The sequence below is a fragment of the Lethenteron reissneri genome, chromosome 45 (genome assembly GCF_015708825.2).
Source record: "Lethenteron reissneri isolate LAM-NWPU_2019-01 chromosome 45, ASM1570882v1, whole genome shotgun sequence".
NCBI classification, from domain to species: domain Eukaryota; kingdom Metazoa; phylum Chordata; class Hyperoartia; order Petromyzontiformes; family Petromyzontidae; genus Lethenteron; species Lethenteron reissneri.
This window is the reverse complement of record NC_083823.1, coordinates 994,921-1,012,804: the sequence shown is the minus strand read 5'-3', so window position 1 is coordinate 1,012,804 and position 17,884 is coordinate 994,921. Positions and strand designations below refer to the sequence as shown.

Sequence of the window (17,884 nt, the reverse complement as noted above, 5' to 3'; positions counted from 1 at the left end):
GGTGGCGGCGGTGGCGGTGGTGGCGGTGGCGGTGGCGGCGGAGGCGGTGGCGGCGGTGGCGGTGGTGGCGGTGGCGGCGGTGGCGGGGTGGCGGCGTGGTGGTGGTGGTGGCGGTCGGCGGTGCGGTGGTGGTGGTGGCGGGTGGTGGCGGTGGCGGTGGTGGTGGTGGTGGTGGTGGCGGTGGCGGTGGTGGCGGGGGCGGTGGCGGTGGCGGTGGTGGTGGTGGCGGTGGCGGTGGCGGTGGTGGTGGCGGTGGCGGTGGCGGTGGCGGGCGGCGGCGGTGGCGGTTGTTTTTGTTTTGGTGGTGGCGGTGGCGGTGGCGGTGGTGGTGGTGGTGGCGGTGGCGGCGGTGGCGGCGGTGGCGGTGGCGGCGGTGTGGGCGGTGGTGGAGGTGGTGGCGGTGGTGGTGGTGGCTGTGGACGTGTCCTGGACTCTTCGAGCGCTTTGGAGGCAGCGAGGGTTGGTGATTCACACGCAGATGGCGTGAAACTCCGTTCCACGGGGTGTCGAGGAGGTGCCGTCCCCTGACTCGCCAGGAGAATGCAGTACAGCAAGTGGGACAATGTCATCTGTCCCTTCTATGTGGGGTCAAGTGTCCCCCTCGCAGGCGTGAGTTTTCTCTGGGTGCTCCGGTTGTCTCCGACGCAAATAACCATTCATTCGTTGGCTGAGAACATTTTTATATACAGAGGACTGCAGAGCTTGGGAAATTTTTGGCACCTCTCACCGCCTGGCTACAACCCGGATTGTCTGTGGTTCCTCGGTAGATTGTGAGATGCAATCTGCATGACCGACAATGCCGAGAAAGAACTAAACGTTCTCATTACATTGCAGGCTTCTTGGAGATGGCGGTGGCTTGGGTACGACTTCACTCAGCTGTGGATTGACCACGGATGATGATGATGATGAACGAGTCTAGGGCGACGCTAATCTCCAGTTTACAACCCTGAGGCAGGAATGTCACATTCCTACGGCAAGGGTGAGTGTATCCATAGAGTAACTGCTCGGGTTGCCGCCCCTAATATTTCAAACAAAAAACGGGGCATGATAATTTTGTTATGCAACTGATGAAATCTGGGCCTTTTCATGCCTGGGGAAGATTCACAGATTTCCCAGGACAGCAGCTGCCTCAACAATAGGACGATGCCGGAAAAAACCCAAGACCGGTGGCAACCCGTGATAGCCACCGCTTACTCCCGCACAAAGCGGTATCGATTTTGTGGACCCCCTTGATGGATGATGGGCTGAGTCGACCCCTGGCTGTGATTTGAACTCGCAACTCACCAGCAGCCGGCCACACGCCCCAATCACTTGCACCACTGAGCCATGAATCCCTCACCAGCGCCATCAACAGCCATGCTCACTCCGCTGCTGGGGAAGCGAACCATCCAACCGGCGGTGACCGGGTTCTACAAGCTCCGACTCTCGTTACGAATCCCGCTCTCCGTATTCCGCCGTAAGTAAAATACAACTCCACTGCTGGATGGAGGCCTCCCGAGTCGCCACCGTCTGCCACAACCGCTCGACGTAACATCCCCGTGCACGAGCCCATTTCTTGCGATTGAGGCCGCCGTAAAATCCCTACTTGTGCCCAAGACGTCCCGTTTGTTATTTTGGTTGATGAAAATATATATGTATTTTCGATTGGAATTAAATCTGCAAGCTCAAAGGAGGTATTTTTCTCGAAGCTACCAGCACCCTATTTTCATAAGCGCCGCTCCTGGAATTACATTGCAAACACGCTGGGTTCTGGAGGTAAGAAAGGAAAACAAAAACCCACTTGGGCTTCCCTCAGTGATGCATGAGGAGCGAGGTAAAACACTTTCTCTGGTTATTAACCGATAACGGAGGCTCGGGGGGGGGGGGGTAGAGAGGCGGGGGGGGAGAGCGCGTTGCACCACGGCCCCCACGCTAAATGTTTTTTTGTTTCGTGAACTCCACGAAGGCCGCGCGCTCTCCCGAGATCTCCCCGCCGATGGAGGGAACGAGCGCTAGCGAGCTCCTCGCCCCGTGAAATGAAGGACGCCCTGTGGCACTTTTGCGATTTGCGCGTTCGCCAGCTCGCGCGCGATCTCCACGTGGATTATTCACCTGGGAGTTCGAATCACCGCTCCATCTACGCGGTGTCCATCCCGTGCCGAGGGTTTCCACATTTGGCTTCCGCCGGGTCCTCAGCCTCGCATTGTGCCCCGCCCACAAGCGTCCACAATTGTTACGTTGTTAATAGCTGATGGGTCTGCAACTCCCGTTCGTTTTCCAACCAATAGGTCCCCCTCTTGCCGTCTCTCGTTGTAATCCATCCAGGAATTCATCTCTCAACGCTTCTCTGCACACTTTGCTCCGTTTTCTCTGCCGATGCTCACCTTTCCGATACAAATGTCACAGCAGGGCTTAAACGCCGACTGCACCCGCACACGCTTCCAGCTATGCACATTAATTAATCATAACTCTACCGTTTTGATCTGTGCCCCCACCGATAAGCTGACACCTGTTGCAGGGACTTTGAGAAAACATTCCGGAGTTGTGAATTGTTTAGTGTCTTGGGTCAAAGTGCACGGCTAGGATAGCTGCGGCCTGGAAAGGTCATTCAGGGTCATCGCCGCTGTGGGCCACACGGCAACGGCACGAAACAGCTGGAGGACAGAGCGGACGGAGCGGATGCTGCAGTCGTCGGGAGGGATCATCACCATCACAGTCCAACGGCTACGTGGAGACGACTATCCAGGAATCTTTGGGAAGAATCCGATGGAAGGGATCGCGGTTTGGAGGACAAACGGTGAGATCCAGCAGATTGGCAGGCGACAGGGCGGCACTGCCTACCGCAGGGGGGGGGGGGGGGCGGCACCTTATTGGTTACGAAGCCAAAAGTGAAGTGGCAGCAGATTTGAGAATTAAAATAAAACTCGGGGAGTGACTCCAAGTAATGCGGGTCTCGAGGAGAGAACGCTGAGAGAGTCCTCGCCTGCGGTCGTGGGCGAGGAGATACAATCGGTGAAAGAGTTGAGCTGTTTGGGTAGCCAAGTCACATTCGACGGGCGGCATTCTCGAACAATCTCAACGAGGATTGGAATGGCCCGAGAGGAATGCCTTCAGAAGGAAAAAAAGCGGCTTTTTTTTTACTAAATGCTTTGATGCCAAAATTCTAAGGCAACACTTAATGGAAATACTTCCTTCACTAATCGGTTTTGTATCAATCCCTGAAATGAAATAAAATTTAATACCGCGGACTAAATTACTTTTCTCTTAGATTATTTTTTGCTCAAAGCTACATTGTTTTTTAATTAGGTAAAATAAACCCGGGGACTGTTTTGACCTCGCTGAGCCTCATCAGCAACTCCCGACCAAAGCGGGGGTACCCACAGCAAACAGCCGCGACGACGTTCATTCTAATACATGTTGCCTGCCCTGCCCTGCCCTGCGTGCGTCCGTCCTGCGCACGAACGGACCACTTACACCGCCGGATTATATCGCCGACGTTGCGATAACCGTCTCCTGTCCACTGCCACCACCGGAGCTCTCTCCCTCCCACAGGCGGCGTGGCCACCGTCTGCGTCAGCGCCGCCGGGCGATGCGACGAGGCTCGCGGCGCCCCAGCCACCACCCCGCCGGGCACCCCCGGCGCACGACGAGAGGGCAATCCGCGATGTCTTTACCCCCCACCCCAAAACCACCCCTCCTTCGCACCGCCGCTCGGTGGACACCCGCGGCAACGCTCGTCCACCCCGCCACTCTGCCCTCTCGCCCGTGACAGTTGCAACATGCCAACTGGACGCCGTTGCTCTCCGATGACTTTTTGCTCCGTGCCACTCGGCGACGAACGGTTTGGCAGCAACAAAAACAACTCGCCGGAGAAGAAGAATTCTGGCCCCTGCTCAAGTGAGCACTCGGGCAGCCGCTCTAATAAAGCCTCTCGCACCTCCGATCCGCGCGGTTGGCTACGTGCGGTGCGGAACAAGTTCAAGGTACACACGCACTGACGCGTACGTACACAACGCGAGCCGCGCTAGCCCGGCTCGCGTGTGCCGTGACGCTGACGTCGCGCGCGACTTGTGTACCGACCACGTGACGTCATTAGTCCCGCCCCTGGCCATGCTTGACCCCGAGCCAGATTCCGATGTTGCCTCTGTGAGGCCGACATAGCGCGGCTCGGCTTCGTCTCTCTCGGGGTCGGTAAAAACGCCAGTGGCTCGGATGTGCAAGTGGAAAAGGGGGTACGATTGTGCCCATTGGGTGGCCCTGAGATCGTGGTGGAAATTCCACATTACAATAGCAAAAGTCAAGTGTATCCATGGCACGTGCCCCGCTCGTTAATAATTACTTTACTGGACCCGGAGGGATGAAGGTCAGGCTTGTCACCTGCGGTACAAAATATACCGCGGAGAACTGCACGTGAGTGCGTCGTGTTGAGTGGCCCATCGCCATCATTACGCGACTGACAAAAACCAGGACTGTTAAATGTCCCCGGGACAGCTGGCAGCCTCAAACAAGGGGGGCGATCCTGGGAAGATTGAGGACAGAGGCGGCAAGCACCCAGTCGATGGGGCTCGTTCGCATCCCAGCTGGGTTGCGAACTCTAGGTCTCTCCCGCGCGACACCTCGCCGGCTGGCGGATCTCGATCGACAAACCGAACGTTCGTGAGGGCTTCCGCGGATTTTCGCTTGACCTTTGAAGTTACAGCCGCGCTGATGATAAACTCCCTCTGCAGCACGAAAGAGCACGGCATTGTTCGAGCGGCCGCGCGTTGCGGGAGAGTGGCGGCACACCCACAGAATTGGCATAAACAAAACAAAAATGAATGCTGTATACTGTACAGTACCAATGTGGTCATCGGTCATTCAGCTGTAGACAAAGACGATGAGGAACTGCCAAGTAGATGACGCAACAGGGGAATACATCAACTCAGCCATGGAGAATAGATATTGATGGTGGTAATGGATGATTATTATAGATTAAATATGACGAGAGGGAAAGTGGGAACAAGTGGGTTAGATAACAAACACGGCAGCCTGTAGCTATCGCTCTCGCTGTTGAGGGAGTAAGTGGCACGTGCGCAGGACACGCGGCTCAAACAGCGGCAAAGGGGCAGCTGGGGCGGCGAGCACTTTCAATCCACCGAGGGTTTGATCGATGGTGCGTGATGGATTTATCACGACGACGTGGCGAGGCCATCATCTAGCAGCGAACAGACCATGGCCCATCACGATGACGACGATGACGCTGAGCGAGAAATGTGACTTCCGTTTAAAACAAAGCATCCAACCGGAATGTTGAATGTCTCGCGCCGCAGCGGAATCGAACGGGGGCCCCGTCTCGCGGAGCGGCGCGTCCTACCGGACTCGTCCTGGCTCGCCGCCTGGTGCGCCAGCAGCTCCGTCTCCGTGGCGAGGACCTCCTCCAGCGCCAGCTCGCGCACGCGGGACGCCGCGAGCTCCCGCGCGGGGCGCCCCACCGCCCGGGCCTTCGCGCCACGGCGGCGGCGGCGGTCGCCGTCGCCGCCCGGGGCCCTCGCCGACGTCCCGCCGGCCGCGAGGGCCGCCGCGGGCGAGGTCCCTCCTCCGTTGGACGGCGCCGCCGCCGCTGGGGCCGCCGGGGCCGACGAGAGCGACGAGAGCGACGACGACGTCGAAGACGGAGGGGGGGGCGGGGCCCTCGGAGGAGCCCGGGGGGCGGCCGGCGGCGCGGTGCCGACCCTCTCCTCCAGCAGCCGTCGGCGGAGGCCTTGGGTCAGCCGCTTGAGAGAGAAGTCTGCGGCGAACTGAACATGAAGAGTCATCGTTATCACTCGCGGCCAAGGTGACAATTCTCTTGATCTACCCACGAGCGCCTTGCCGAGGCTCAAGACTCTTTGTAAACGCGGCCGGTCCTCGGCTATTTCGGGATGTTTTTGGGCCAATTACGCCGATGAGTGGTAGTTTCCCCTAAAATATTCTCGCCAGGCTTGCCCCTGCTTGGCTTCCCACCTGTGATGAGGCCGGGCACGTACAGGGACATTTGGCGACGAAAACGCAAACGGTAGAGACTCGAGGTAGCGTGTTCACCGCTCGTTGCAGAGGTTCACAGTTCGAATCCAGCGGTCGCCCTGGTTAATACTGGGCGTGTATTAGCCATAACAACGCCCACGCACCATCCGATTCACAGCGGGCGTAAAAGATCCCCCCGACGACATTCGCAAGAGTAGGCAAACCGTGTGCAGGCGTCAGGGTCCGAATTTGCCAAATTCAAAAGTTACACCGCACATCACTCAATTGGGATCGAACACACACACAGCGCCGATCGTCGCCCCCGACTGGCAGACGAACGCCTCAGGCCACTCGTGCGAATGAGACTCTGTGCTGATCTCTTGGAGTGCTCACCTGCTTAAACAACATCAACTTGAACTCATACAACAGATCTCAACATCAAAGTGTTTCTTGTGGTCAATTCCTCTGATGCTGATTCATTCCTTCTGCCAGTCCTGAGCTGTGGCACAGTTGAAAACCAGCCTCAAAGATCCATTCTTACAGTCTCATCATCATCATCACCAGTACCGTCTTGCTTGAAGTCTTCCCCTTTAGGTCTTCCCCTCGGTTGCCAACCGACACAGAGATTGCTACCCCAATGTCTGCGTGGGTAGCCTGCCCCTTCTCCATCCAGAACATGTGTCCCGCTCATTGCAACCTCCTCCTCTTGGTTTGGCACACAGCAGCCTGGTGCACAAATGTCTGTGGGTCTCTGTGTGAGTCTATAGGTCCCTATGTGACACTGTAGGTCTCTAGGTATCTAAGAGCGGATGGTGGGGGACTGTCAGGGCAGGTCTATGGGTCTCTGTGTGAGTCTATAGGTCTCTATGTGACTCTGTGGGTCTCTAGGTATCTAAGAGTGGATGGTGGGGGACTGTCAGGGCAGATCTATGGGTCTCTGTGTGTGTCTATAGGGCCCTATGTGACTCTGTGGGTCTCTAGGTATCTAAGAGTGGATGGTGGGGGACTGTCAGGGCAGATATATGGGTCTCTGTGTGAGTCTATAGGTCTCTATGTGACTCTGTGGGTCTCTAGGTATCTAAGAGTGGATGGTGGGGGACTGTCAGGGCAGGTCTATGGGTCTCTGCGAGTCTATAGGTCTCTATGTGACTCTGTAGGTCTCTAGGTATCTAAGAGTGGATGGTGGGGGACTGTCAGGGCAGGTCTATGGGTTTCTGCGTGAGTCTATAGGTCCCTATGTGACTCTGTAGGTCTCTAGGTATCTAAGAGTGGATGGTGGGGGACTGTCAGGGCAGGTCTATGGGTATCTGCGTGAGTCTATAGGTCCCTATGTGACTCTGTAGGTCTCTAGGTATCTAAGAGTGGATGGTGGGGGACTGTCAGGGCAGGTCTATGGGTATCTGCGTGAGTCTATAGGTCCCTATGTGACTCTGTGGGTCTCTAGGTATCTAGGAGTGGATGGTGGGGGGCTGTCAGGGCAGGTCTATGGGTCTCTGCGTGAGTCTATAGGTCCCTATGTGACTCTGTGGGTCTCTAGGTATCTAAGAGTGGATGGTGGGGGACTGTCAGGGCAGGTCTATGGGTATCTGCGTGAGTCTATAGGTTCCTATGTGACTCTGTAGGTCTCTAGGTATCTAAGAGTGGATGGCGGGGGACTGTCAGGGCAGGTCTATGGGTCTCCGTGTGAGTCTAAAGGTTCCGAGACGTTCTACCATTGCTATGGCCGGAGGCAGTCTAGGACCGTATGAGCACAGTGGTGACCTCGCGCAATGTGGCACCTGATTTATTGCTGAGTCGGCCCTTGACCGGGATTTAAACTTTTAACTTTCCGATAGTCGGTCAGGTGCGCGCTAACCACGGTGCCAACCAGCTGGAGCACGCGAGGGAAGCCTGCAACAATATTTACGGTGGCTGCCAAACAAAACTCAACGGAATTGTACACGCCGTTTCCATCCTGAATAAACACCTCATTCAAAACCCAAACATTGCACCTCCTGGCTTGGACATTGGTCCGTGACCACTCGTGTACTGTATGCTGGACTTCTTTCGCACCGCACGTAGACGACCGTGCTAATCGGAGGTGCGAAGACACCGGTGGTGTTACCATCAAACGCATCAGAACATCGACGGTCCGGTGCGCACATCTCCTTCAAAATCGGAAAACGAAAGAGGCAAGCCACAGCAGTGCGACTGTGCCCACCACGCCCCCCGCACAAACTCCGGACCAGACAGAATCGTGAGCCGCTGCAGGAGAGGGAACAGCAGAACTACACGAACTCTCCTTTCCCTCCTGAAGCCCTCTCGTCGTGACGAGCAGCAGACCTCGACAGTGGTGGCATCCACCTCCTGGGCAATGTTGCTGCCACACGCAAGAATAGAATATTGAGATTCTCGGGAGAGATCATGTCACGGACGTGTACAGTGTTAAACTGAACACGCGTGTACACACTCGCCCAAGGTATTGGATGGAAGAGATGACGTTGATCGACTGTACTGTGCGTAGGTAAAAGTAAAGATAAAGGCGCAGGTATGAAATGGCTTTCTCTTGCCCCTGCTGGAGGAAAGGCCTTCCCTAGAGGGAGCTTCAAGCAGCCACTCTAGATGGCAATTTGGCCTACTCTTCCACGCGGGCCAGATGTGTTGGAAGAGGTGGGGACACCCACAAAATTCTCCACCACATGCGACCTCCCCATCGACTGTGGTAAACCAAATTCAACAGCTGCTTGATGGACAGACACGGAGGGAAGAGAGACGCGGGAGAGAGAGACACGGAGGGGTTGACGTGAATTGCACGATTATTTCAATTTCCAGACCGGGAGATAAAACGGGCCATGTCTGGATTACAGGTCCTGAGTGCTAACAACACCACTGTAGCATCACATTTTATATAGCAATAAGTATTTACATCGTTAACCAGGAAACCTTCACTGGTTCTCAATATATTTTTATATATACAAGGTTTTTTTTAAATCTGGGTTCCTTCCTGAAAGATAATCCAATATCATATGGTCAAGTATTGAAAAACAGAGCACTCTTGAAAATTTGTTTTTCGAGTCAGTGAGCCTTTGTAAATTATTATAGCTCGAAATTCATTCATTCATTGTGCCTGGGCAAGCTTCTGCTGGTATGGAAGTGATAAACAATTGGCAAGCGTTGTCCCACTGGAGCCAGAGTGTCCATCACAAGGTCATTCTAGGACAAATGAAACTGTTACAAACTTTGTAGTTGCCCTATAATATTGCTCGGTCGTTTGCATGTTAGTAAATTTTGGTGAGTACATTTCGCTTCGTACAAAATGCGAGTACACGTTAGTCAATCGACTTCAAATGTCACGACAGTGCGCTTTGTGTCCACGAGCATCACAAATTAAAATTAAAAAGAGCACACACGAACTTGCGAAGCTGCCGCATGTCAACACAGCAGGATGGCCGTACGACGTCTCCTCACCTCTCCTCCGTGGGTGTCAAAGATGCAAAATATTCCAGGGTGAGTGCGGTTGTCCCAATCTTCAAGCGCGCGCATTTTAGGGTCTGAAGGTCCTCGATCACCACCACCAGCAGCAGCAGCCCTTCGACCAAGTCCCCTTAGAGCAAATGCGGAGGCCGCTTTGCTGTTCCATTTCGCCACCTCCACAAACTCAGGCCCTCCGCCAGGCATCATCCCTGGGCGGCCAGCCTGAGCCATGTAGCCTCCCGGCCCTTCCATGTCATCGGCAGCGTCTGAGATGTCACCACCACCACCGTCAGCAGCAGCAGCACCGCCAGCACCGGCCCTGGCACCAGGCAGTTCTCCCCCACCCAAGAATCGAGCAGCGCCACGCCCAGCCGTGCCGCTCCCGGCAGAGACCAGGGTTCGAACCCGGGTCCCCGGAGATCCGAGGTAGGACCAGAAGGCCAGGCAGAGGCAGGCGAGAAGCAGAGACGCGGGCCGCAGGAGGATAAAGCGGACGGCGCGGCCGCAGAGAGAGCACAGCCCCATGGTGGCGAGGGCGATCGTCTGGATGTGAGAGGGCTGTCGTCTGGCTGAATGAGCCACTGAGCCGATCTACTGCCTACACCTCAACACAATCATCACGACGCTAAGCCAAGCGATGGCAGTGGGGTCCCAATGACAATGAACTATTATAAGTTAATCGCGTGCTCTATGCAGACGACATATATACATAATACAATGCTAAATCGTGTCCAATTCGCTGCTCAAATTCTCGAACAAATTCAAATGAGACCGTCTTGTGTATTGACAATTCGTATAGTAACACTGCACTGCGATTCGCTACACGGGTTTACATGCAATTATCAATGCGCACAGTAATACAACTAATGTACAAGAACGTCGCCTGCTGCTGTTCGATAATTTGACGGGGTGACACTTGTACCGAGATGATAACACACCGTGTAATCTGGGTGTGTGGATGGGCCCCTACCTACAACGCCTTCAAATGGCTCGGCAAGCCCACACCATCACACATGCAATCCGCCTCGCGCGATTTGCAAGCTACACATACCATTATACTTTATCGGTGTCGGTTTTAAATATAGTGCTCTCTCTATATATACACCGGCACACGTAATATAATGTTCAATGATGTAGCTACTCACCCCTTGATAGCGCAGCAGTAAAGATCAAATTGTCAGCAGAGAGCGCCCGCTGACGACCGCGCACAATGCAGACCGCGAGCTATCAATTCGTGAATTATTCAAGCAGATACCCGCACGTACGAGAGTAAACATACCACGCTCGCACACACAACCCACCCACCGCCGTACGCCCGACGTTCAGACCAAGGTCGCAATCAGCGCCACTCGGTCCGGACATCCGAGCGCGCCTGGCCGCTCCAGCAACGCAAGAGACCGCTGTGCGTGTGTCACGCGCGAGCAGCCAGGCTCGCGCTACGTGTGTTGTTGGTCGTATTGACCGTGTGGCAATCCCGCAAAGTGCTGTGCGCCGCGCCGCGCTGCGTGCTGCGTGCACACGACCCGTGCGTGCGCCTTGCCGGCAGGCTGCGCTGGGCGCCGCTGTGGGGGGGGGGGGCGGGCAGCAGAAGCAGCACTGCGGCAGCACGGAAACCACACACAGTGCGGAGGGGAGGAGCAGAGGCGGTGTGTGTGTGTGCGCTGTGTGTGTGTGCGCTGTGTGTGTGTGCGCTGTGTGTTTATGTGCGCTGTGTGTGTGCGCCCTGTGCTCTCTGTGTGTGTATGCGCGCTCTGTGTGATTGTGTTGGTGCGCTCTGTGTGTGTATGCGCGCTCTGTGTGTGTGTATGCGCGCTGCGTGTGCTCTGTGTGTGTGTTGTATGCGCTCTGTGTGTTTGTGCTGTGTGATTGTGTGTGTGTGCTCTGTGTGCATATGAGCACTGTGCGTGTGTGTGCGCTGATGAAAGAGGGATGCGTGTCCCGTGTGTGTGTGCTCTGTGTGTGTGTGTCCGGTGTGTGTGTGTCCTTTGTGTGTGTGCTCTGTGTGTGTGTCCGGTGTGTGTGTGTGTGCTGTGGGGAGCGGTGGTGCAGTGGTTAGCGCGCTGCGCTACGAACCCGGACACCAGGATTAGAGTCCCGTTCACGATCAACAGCAGTGAACGAGCACTCGGACCGCTCCCTGGGCCTCCCCGAGGACGAAGGCAGCCGGGCGCGGCGCTGGCCACCCACCCGCTCGCGGCGCCTCCATAATGTCGTCTCTGACAGCACTTGGCCCAACAGTGCGTTCAAGGCTATACGGGGGATCTTTGTCTGTGTGCCGCTATCGAGCGTCCCTGCTGTAGGGAATCTCTCTTAAGGATGCCTCCCTTAAAGGGACGCTTGCTCTACCAAGCAGAGTTACCAGTCCAGGTCTGTACATCGTTATAATGTTGGTACTGTACCGCATCCCACAACACCAGCTGACGGTCGCCTCTCTCTCTTAAAGGTGTCCAATGCTTGCGTGGTGGGGTTTGATGGATCTCGACAGCATTGGTCTCTGTCTCAAGGATGCACCGTGCATTATGCGTCTTTTTCTTAAGGGTGCCGCTCTCTTAAAGGTGCATTGTGTATCACACGAGTATATGTGCGTCTGTCTTTCGGCGACATCTTCCTGCATGCGCACACCACGCGGTCTAATAACATTGACGTTTGCCTTGAGGGCTAAGCATGCTTGAGCCTGCAGCGTTAGACTGCACTCCGATGCTCCCACGACTAATGCTGCCCATCTTTCACTGACCGGCGTGGTGAAGTATGGTCAAACAGCCCCCGTAGCCGACACGGCGTAGCAGTGAATTGACCAAGAACTGGACATGATCCTTATCGAGTGTCTGGACTTCTCTCGACACGGTGCACAGCCCACGGCGCCTCCGTCTGCAAGGCGCGCCGGTGCATCCTCCTCCTCCTCCTCTCGCCGTGAGCGTCTCAAGGCGGCCTCCCTGTAAGGCGCCCTGCAGGATGACGACTACTGCGAGTGGACAGGATCTCCCTTTCAAGTAGAATTCCCTGTCACCGGGGAAGTCTAGTATCCGCGGGTTCTGTGGTATCCACACAAACTCCTGTTAACCCGCGGGGCTATTTCGATTAAACGCAGTTTGCCCCCTAAATGAAAACGTGGGTAATTATCGGATCAGGCGATGTTCGTCTCTTGCATGACTGCAGATATGAGGGGTTCTAGAGCATTCGCGTCTGGCGAGAGGGAACACCCCTTGCTGCTCTATGAAGCGTGCCGCTTTAGAGGCGACGAGTGGTCTTTATGCGGCGAGTTTAGGTGTATCAGTATTAAAGGTGACTGAAAATCTTGCAGTTCCTGAAGCCGCACGTCTTTCTCACGTTATAATCAGCCGTGCTGCTGACGTCTTAAGGCTACCCCGTGTCTGTGATGTTATCAGTGACCTCATTCTTAATGGTCTCTTTAAAACAAACACAACAATCCCTATCCGCTGTTCGCCTTCACTGAGCGTCTTAAAGGCGCACGTCTCCCACTGCTCGGTGTGCCTTTGAAATGGGAATCACTTGTCGGGCTGTCTCCCATAATAGGGAACTGCACCTGCCGCTACATGGCGTGTCACTCTTAAGGGTATTCTATGGTTCTTTCGGTAAAGGCACGTAGATAGAAAAAAAAATAATAATAACAAATAAAAATAAAGTGATTAAATATATCACGATCGAAACGTCGTGATATGTATTATATATTTTTCTATCTACGTGACTTTACCGAAAAAAACCATAGAATATGAGTTCCTGCAGTCACGAAAGTTTCAAGTCAAAATTTACTCCGAAGGAGTTGAAGTTTTCGTGACTGTTGTTTTTTGTGACTTTACCGAAAAAACTAAAGAGTATTACTCTGAAGGGCTGCGCCATTTCTTACAATAATGGTTCTTCTCTGTTTCAAGAGCGCCCTCTGCCGGGCAATATTAGCAGTGTCGTCTCCCAGCGGAGCAATGTCTTATTCTTAGGTTTTTTCGGTAAAGTCACGTAGGTAAAACAACAATGTCTCCCAGCAGTGTCTCCCAGCAGTGTCTCCCATCAGGGCAGTGTCTCCCAGCAGTGTATCTCAGCAGTGTCTCCCATCAGGGCAGTGTCTCCCAGCAGTGTCTCCCAGCAGTGTCTCCCATCAGGGCAGTGTCTCCCAGCAGTGTCTCCCAGCAGTGTCTCCCATCAGGGCAGTGTCTCCCAGCAGGGCAGTGACTCCCAGCAGTGTCTCCCAGCAGTGTCTCCCATCAGGGAAGTGTCTCCCAGCAGTGTCTCCCAGCAGTGTCTCCCAGCAGTGTCTCCCATCAGTGTCTCCCAGCAGTGTCTCCCAGCAGGGCAGTGTCTCCCAGCAGTGTCTCCCAGCAGTGTCTTCCATCAGTGTCTCCCATCAGTGTCTCCCAGCAGGGCAGTGTCTCCCAGCAGGGCAGTGTCTCCCAGCAGTGTCTCCCAGCAGTGTCTCCCAGCAGTGTTTCCCAGCAGGGCAGTGTCTCCCAGCAGTGTCTCCCAGCAGTGTCTCCCATCAGGGCAGTGTCTCCCAGCAGTGTCTCCCAGCAGTGTCTCCCAGCAGTGTCTCCCAGCAATGTCTCCCAGCAGTGTCTCCCAGCAGTGTCTCCCAGCAGTGTCTCCCATTAGTGTCTCCCAGCAGGGCAGTGTCTCCCAGCAGTGTCTCCCAGCAGTGTCTCCCGGCAGTGTCTCCCAGCAGGGCAGTGTCTCCCAGCAGTGTCTCCCAGCAGTGTCTCCCATCAGGGCAGTGTCTCCCAGCAGAGGAGTGTCTCCCAGCAGTGTCTCCCAGCAGTGTCTCCCAGCAGTGTCTCCCAGCAGTGTCTACCAGCAGTGTTTCCCAGCAGGGCAGTGTCTCCCAGCAGTGTCTCCCAGAAAAGGAGTGTCTCCCAGCAGTGTCTCCCAGCAGTGTCTCCCAGCAGTGTCTCCCAGCAGTGTCTCCCAGCAGTGTCTCCCAGCAGGGCAGTGTCTCCCAGCAGTGTCTCCCAGCAGTGTCTCCCATCAGGGCAGTGTCTCCCAGCAGAGGAGTGTCTCCCAGCAGTGTCTCCCAGCAGTGTCTCCCAGCAGTGTCTCCCAGCAGTGTCTCCCATCAGGGCAGTGTCTCCCAGCAGAGGAGTGTCTCCCAGCAGTGTCTCCCAGCAGTGTCTCCCAGCAGTGTCTCCCAGCAGAGGAGTGTCTGGTCTTGATTAGAAGGGAGCGGTGTCTCCCAACGGAGTTTTCCAGCTCTAACGGGGGTCCCCTGTTTTAAAGATGTTTCTTAAATGGACCCTGTGCTTCTACTATAGGCATCTCTCTTAAGGATGGATGTCTCGTTTGTTGGTTTTCAGAGGAAACTTCGCTTGTATCTTTGAGCTTCGGTTTGTTCATCACATCAGGGAGAAAGTAATGCAGTTTTTGTAAAAATAAAATGCTTTTTTGTGCCTGTAAATCGAGACAGTTTTGGGACAAACTGGTTTATTGCTTTGTTACTCTGCGCCTTTTTGATTTTCTTTCCCCCGAATGTCTTGCCAATGGTGCCATATGCGTCACGTTACGAGTCGAGGAATCCATTCGGATCACTCGAAGAGCAGATGTATCAATAACCTCGTGTTCAAGAACGTCCCGCGGAAGTGGATACCACAGAACTCTATCGGTACTTCTGAAATCCCTGGAAGCCACCCCTTGTCCGCACTGGGGGGCGGTGGGAGCAGCACTCAGCTGCCGACTGACAATCAACCGCAAGGTTTGTGTTCGTGCACCATCTACTTTCATCTTGTGTAGTTGATAGCAATGGGACTGAGACCACCTGCGCTCGGGAACCCGGTTTATTCGCGGGCAGCTCCACAGCTTCAATGGCAGGAGCTGAGTTGGTGGCAGCGCAGCGCGACCTGCCCACTCCTAGGACGATTGCGATAGTCGTGGATCTCACGGCAACCACAATATATACATCGTGCAACGATTGTACACGTCGCAGTGTCGTGGCATCACGACAACTCGAGTAGGCCGTGAGCAAAGGTGATGTCCCGAAATCTCACCGATGCCCTCACGCGCATCGAGGCTCTCGCCACCCCCTGGAGGCGGCGCGTGTCCGCGCCCTCGTCGTGAGGTGAAGGACGCGGCGTCAAAGCTTCGTGCAGCGATGCATGGACACGTGCCGGGCGCACGTGCTGCGGCGTGGATACCGTGCAGGATGAACGTGTTGAATGCGCTCGGGGGGGTGGGGGGGGGCGTCAGAGCCGCGATGTGGCGACAAAACCTCCGAGCGCGCAGCATTTAGACATTTACACTATTAGACATTTAGACATTTACACACTTAGACATTTACACATTTAGACATTTACACACTTAGACATTTAGACACTTAGACATTTACACATGTACACATTTAGACATTTACACATTTAGACATTTAGATACTTACACATTTAAACATTTATACACTTAGACATTTACACATTTAGACATTTAGACATTTACACATGTACACATTTAGACATTTACACATTTAGACATTTAGACATTTAGATACTTACACATTTAGACATTTATACACTTAGACATTTAGACATTTAGACATTTACACATGTACACATTTAGACATTTACACATTAGACATTTAGACATTTAGATACTTACACATTTAGACATTTAGACATTTACACATTTAGACATTTACACATTTACACGTGTACACATTTAGACATTTACACACTTAGACATTTAGACATTTACACATTTAGACATTTAGACATTTAGATACTTACACATTTAGACATTTAGACATTTACACATGTACACATTTAGACATTTACACATTTAGACATTTACACATTTACACGTGTACACATTTAGACATTTACACACTTAGACATTTAGACATTTAGACATTTACACATTTAGACATTTAGACATTTACACGTTTACACATTTAGACATTTACACATTTACACACTTAGATATTTACACATTTACACACTTAGACATTTACACATTTAGGCATTTAAACATTTACACATTTAGACATTTACACATTTACACATTTAAACACTTAGCCATTTATACACTTAGACATTTAGACATACACACATTTAGACATTTAAACATTTAGACATTTAGACATTTAAACACTGAGACATTTAGACATATACACATTTAGAGATTTAAACACTGAGACATTTAGACATTTAAACACTGAGACATTTAGACATTTAGACACTTACACATTTAGACACACATGCTTTACTCGCACGGCGTTGGACGCCTTCCTGTCTCTCTGTGGATTGTAGCATCAGTAGCCTTGGGGGTGGTCAGGAGGGCAGGGAACAGCGGCTCATAGATAACCACTCGCTTCGTGCCAAGGGCTGTGAAGAGGGCGCTTGTAGTACCACGTGTAGCCACCAGAGTGAGACACTGACCACGGGTGACCAGAGTCATCGTCGCGCAGGCGTTCGACACATTCACATGTTGCCCTTCTGCACTCTATCGCATCGAACACCAAGTCACACGTTGCAGACATTCATCATTGCGGACGTCTGAGACGATATCACGGTGCGAACACCACTTCGCCACCGTTCTCCACACAGTGCACAACCATCTGTATTCATCCGTAATAGAGGTTTTTTGGGTTAGCTCGCGTAGATATATCAATGTTGTGTAGTTAAACCCGCCACCACCCGACACAGCCAACTAGCAAGGGTTGTCACGTAAACAGAACGTGGCCAATTCGTGAATAGTACAGCACTAGTGTATAGTGTAGTGTATAGTGTAGTGTATAGTGTAGTGTATAGTACAGCACACCGGTTGTGTGTTGGAGAGGAAATCGACAACATTTGCAATCCGAGTACGACGTTTCGCCAGTAATTACCACAAGCTTCATCAGGCGACATCCAGACTTGTGGAGAAGTCCACCTGTATTCACGTGTGGGACTCCGTCAAGGTTGACGCGCACGAGACCTCCGATTAAATTGCAAGCCGGAGGTGACTAATCTGACCCCTATTTTTCGAAGACATTCCTCTGCTATGCATGCGCAGTGGCTCCATCTCCGCGTGTCGCTGTTTGCGAGAGGCGTGAAGGAGCCGTCCCAGGACATCTGCGTTCCCATCGTCACTTTCCCCACTCGAGTCGATTTGTTCAGAAACCTTCACACCGACCCCCCCCCCCCCCCCCCAACGAAACTAAGAACGCGTCGCTTTAAAAGACGTGCGTCAGGATATTTTGCAGCTACACTTCTGTAAATTCCCGCTGGTTTGGCATTTCCCTTCACCAGCAACAACAACAATTAAAAATCCCTTCGCGTACGCAATCCAACGCAAGCAAAATCCCCGCCACATTCGAACAAAAATTTGGTTTAATGGAATTTTTTTGGAGGCGTCAAAAGAACCCACCTTGAAACGTTTTCAACATTTCTCACAGAATGTCAGTGGACAATATGCGGCGGTTATATTTAATTTGACACCACCTACCACGATGGTTTTTTATTATAATTTAATAATTTCACCTCCCAACAATCCCTCAAGATGG

General features: G+C 53.3%; 1 protein-coding gene across 1 annotated transcript in view; it reads right to left on the bottom strand.

The window, feature by feature from the left end:
• LOC133353768 (protein phosphatase 1L-like) overlaps positions 1 to 11,472 on the bottom strand; it is a 43,697-nt gene extending 32,225 nt beyond the window's left edge. The window contains exons 1-2 of the mRNA XM_061570139.1: positions 9,409 to 11,472; positions 5,333 to 5,756 (exon numbers count right to left, since the gene is read on the bottom strand). Of these exons, the coding sequence (XP_061426123.1) occupies positions 5,333 to 5,756; positions 9,409 to 9,939 (955 nt within the window). The 5' untranslated portion in view covers positions 9,940 to 11,472. The remainder of the gene's footprint in view (positions 1 to 5,332; positions 5,757 to 9,408) is intronic.
• Between the last annotated feature and the right edge of the window lie 6,412 nt (positions 11,473 to 17,884).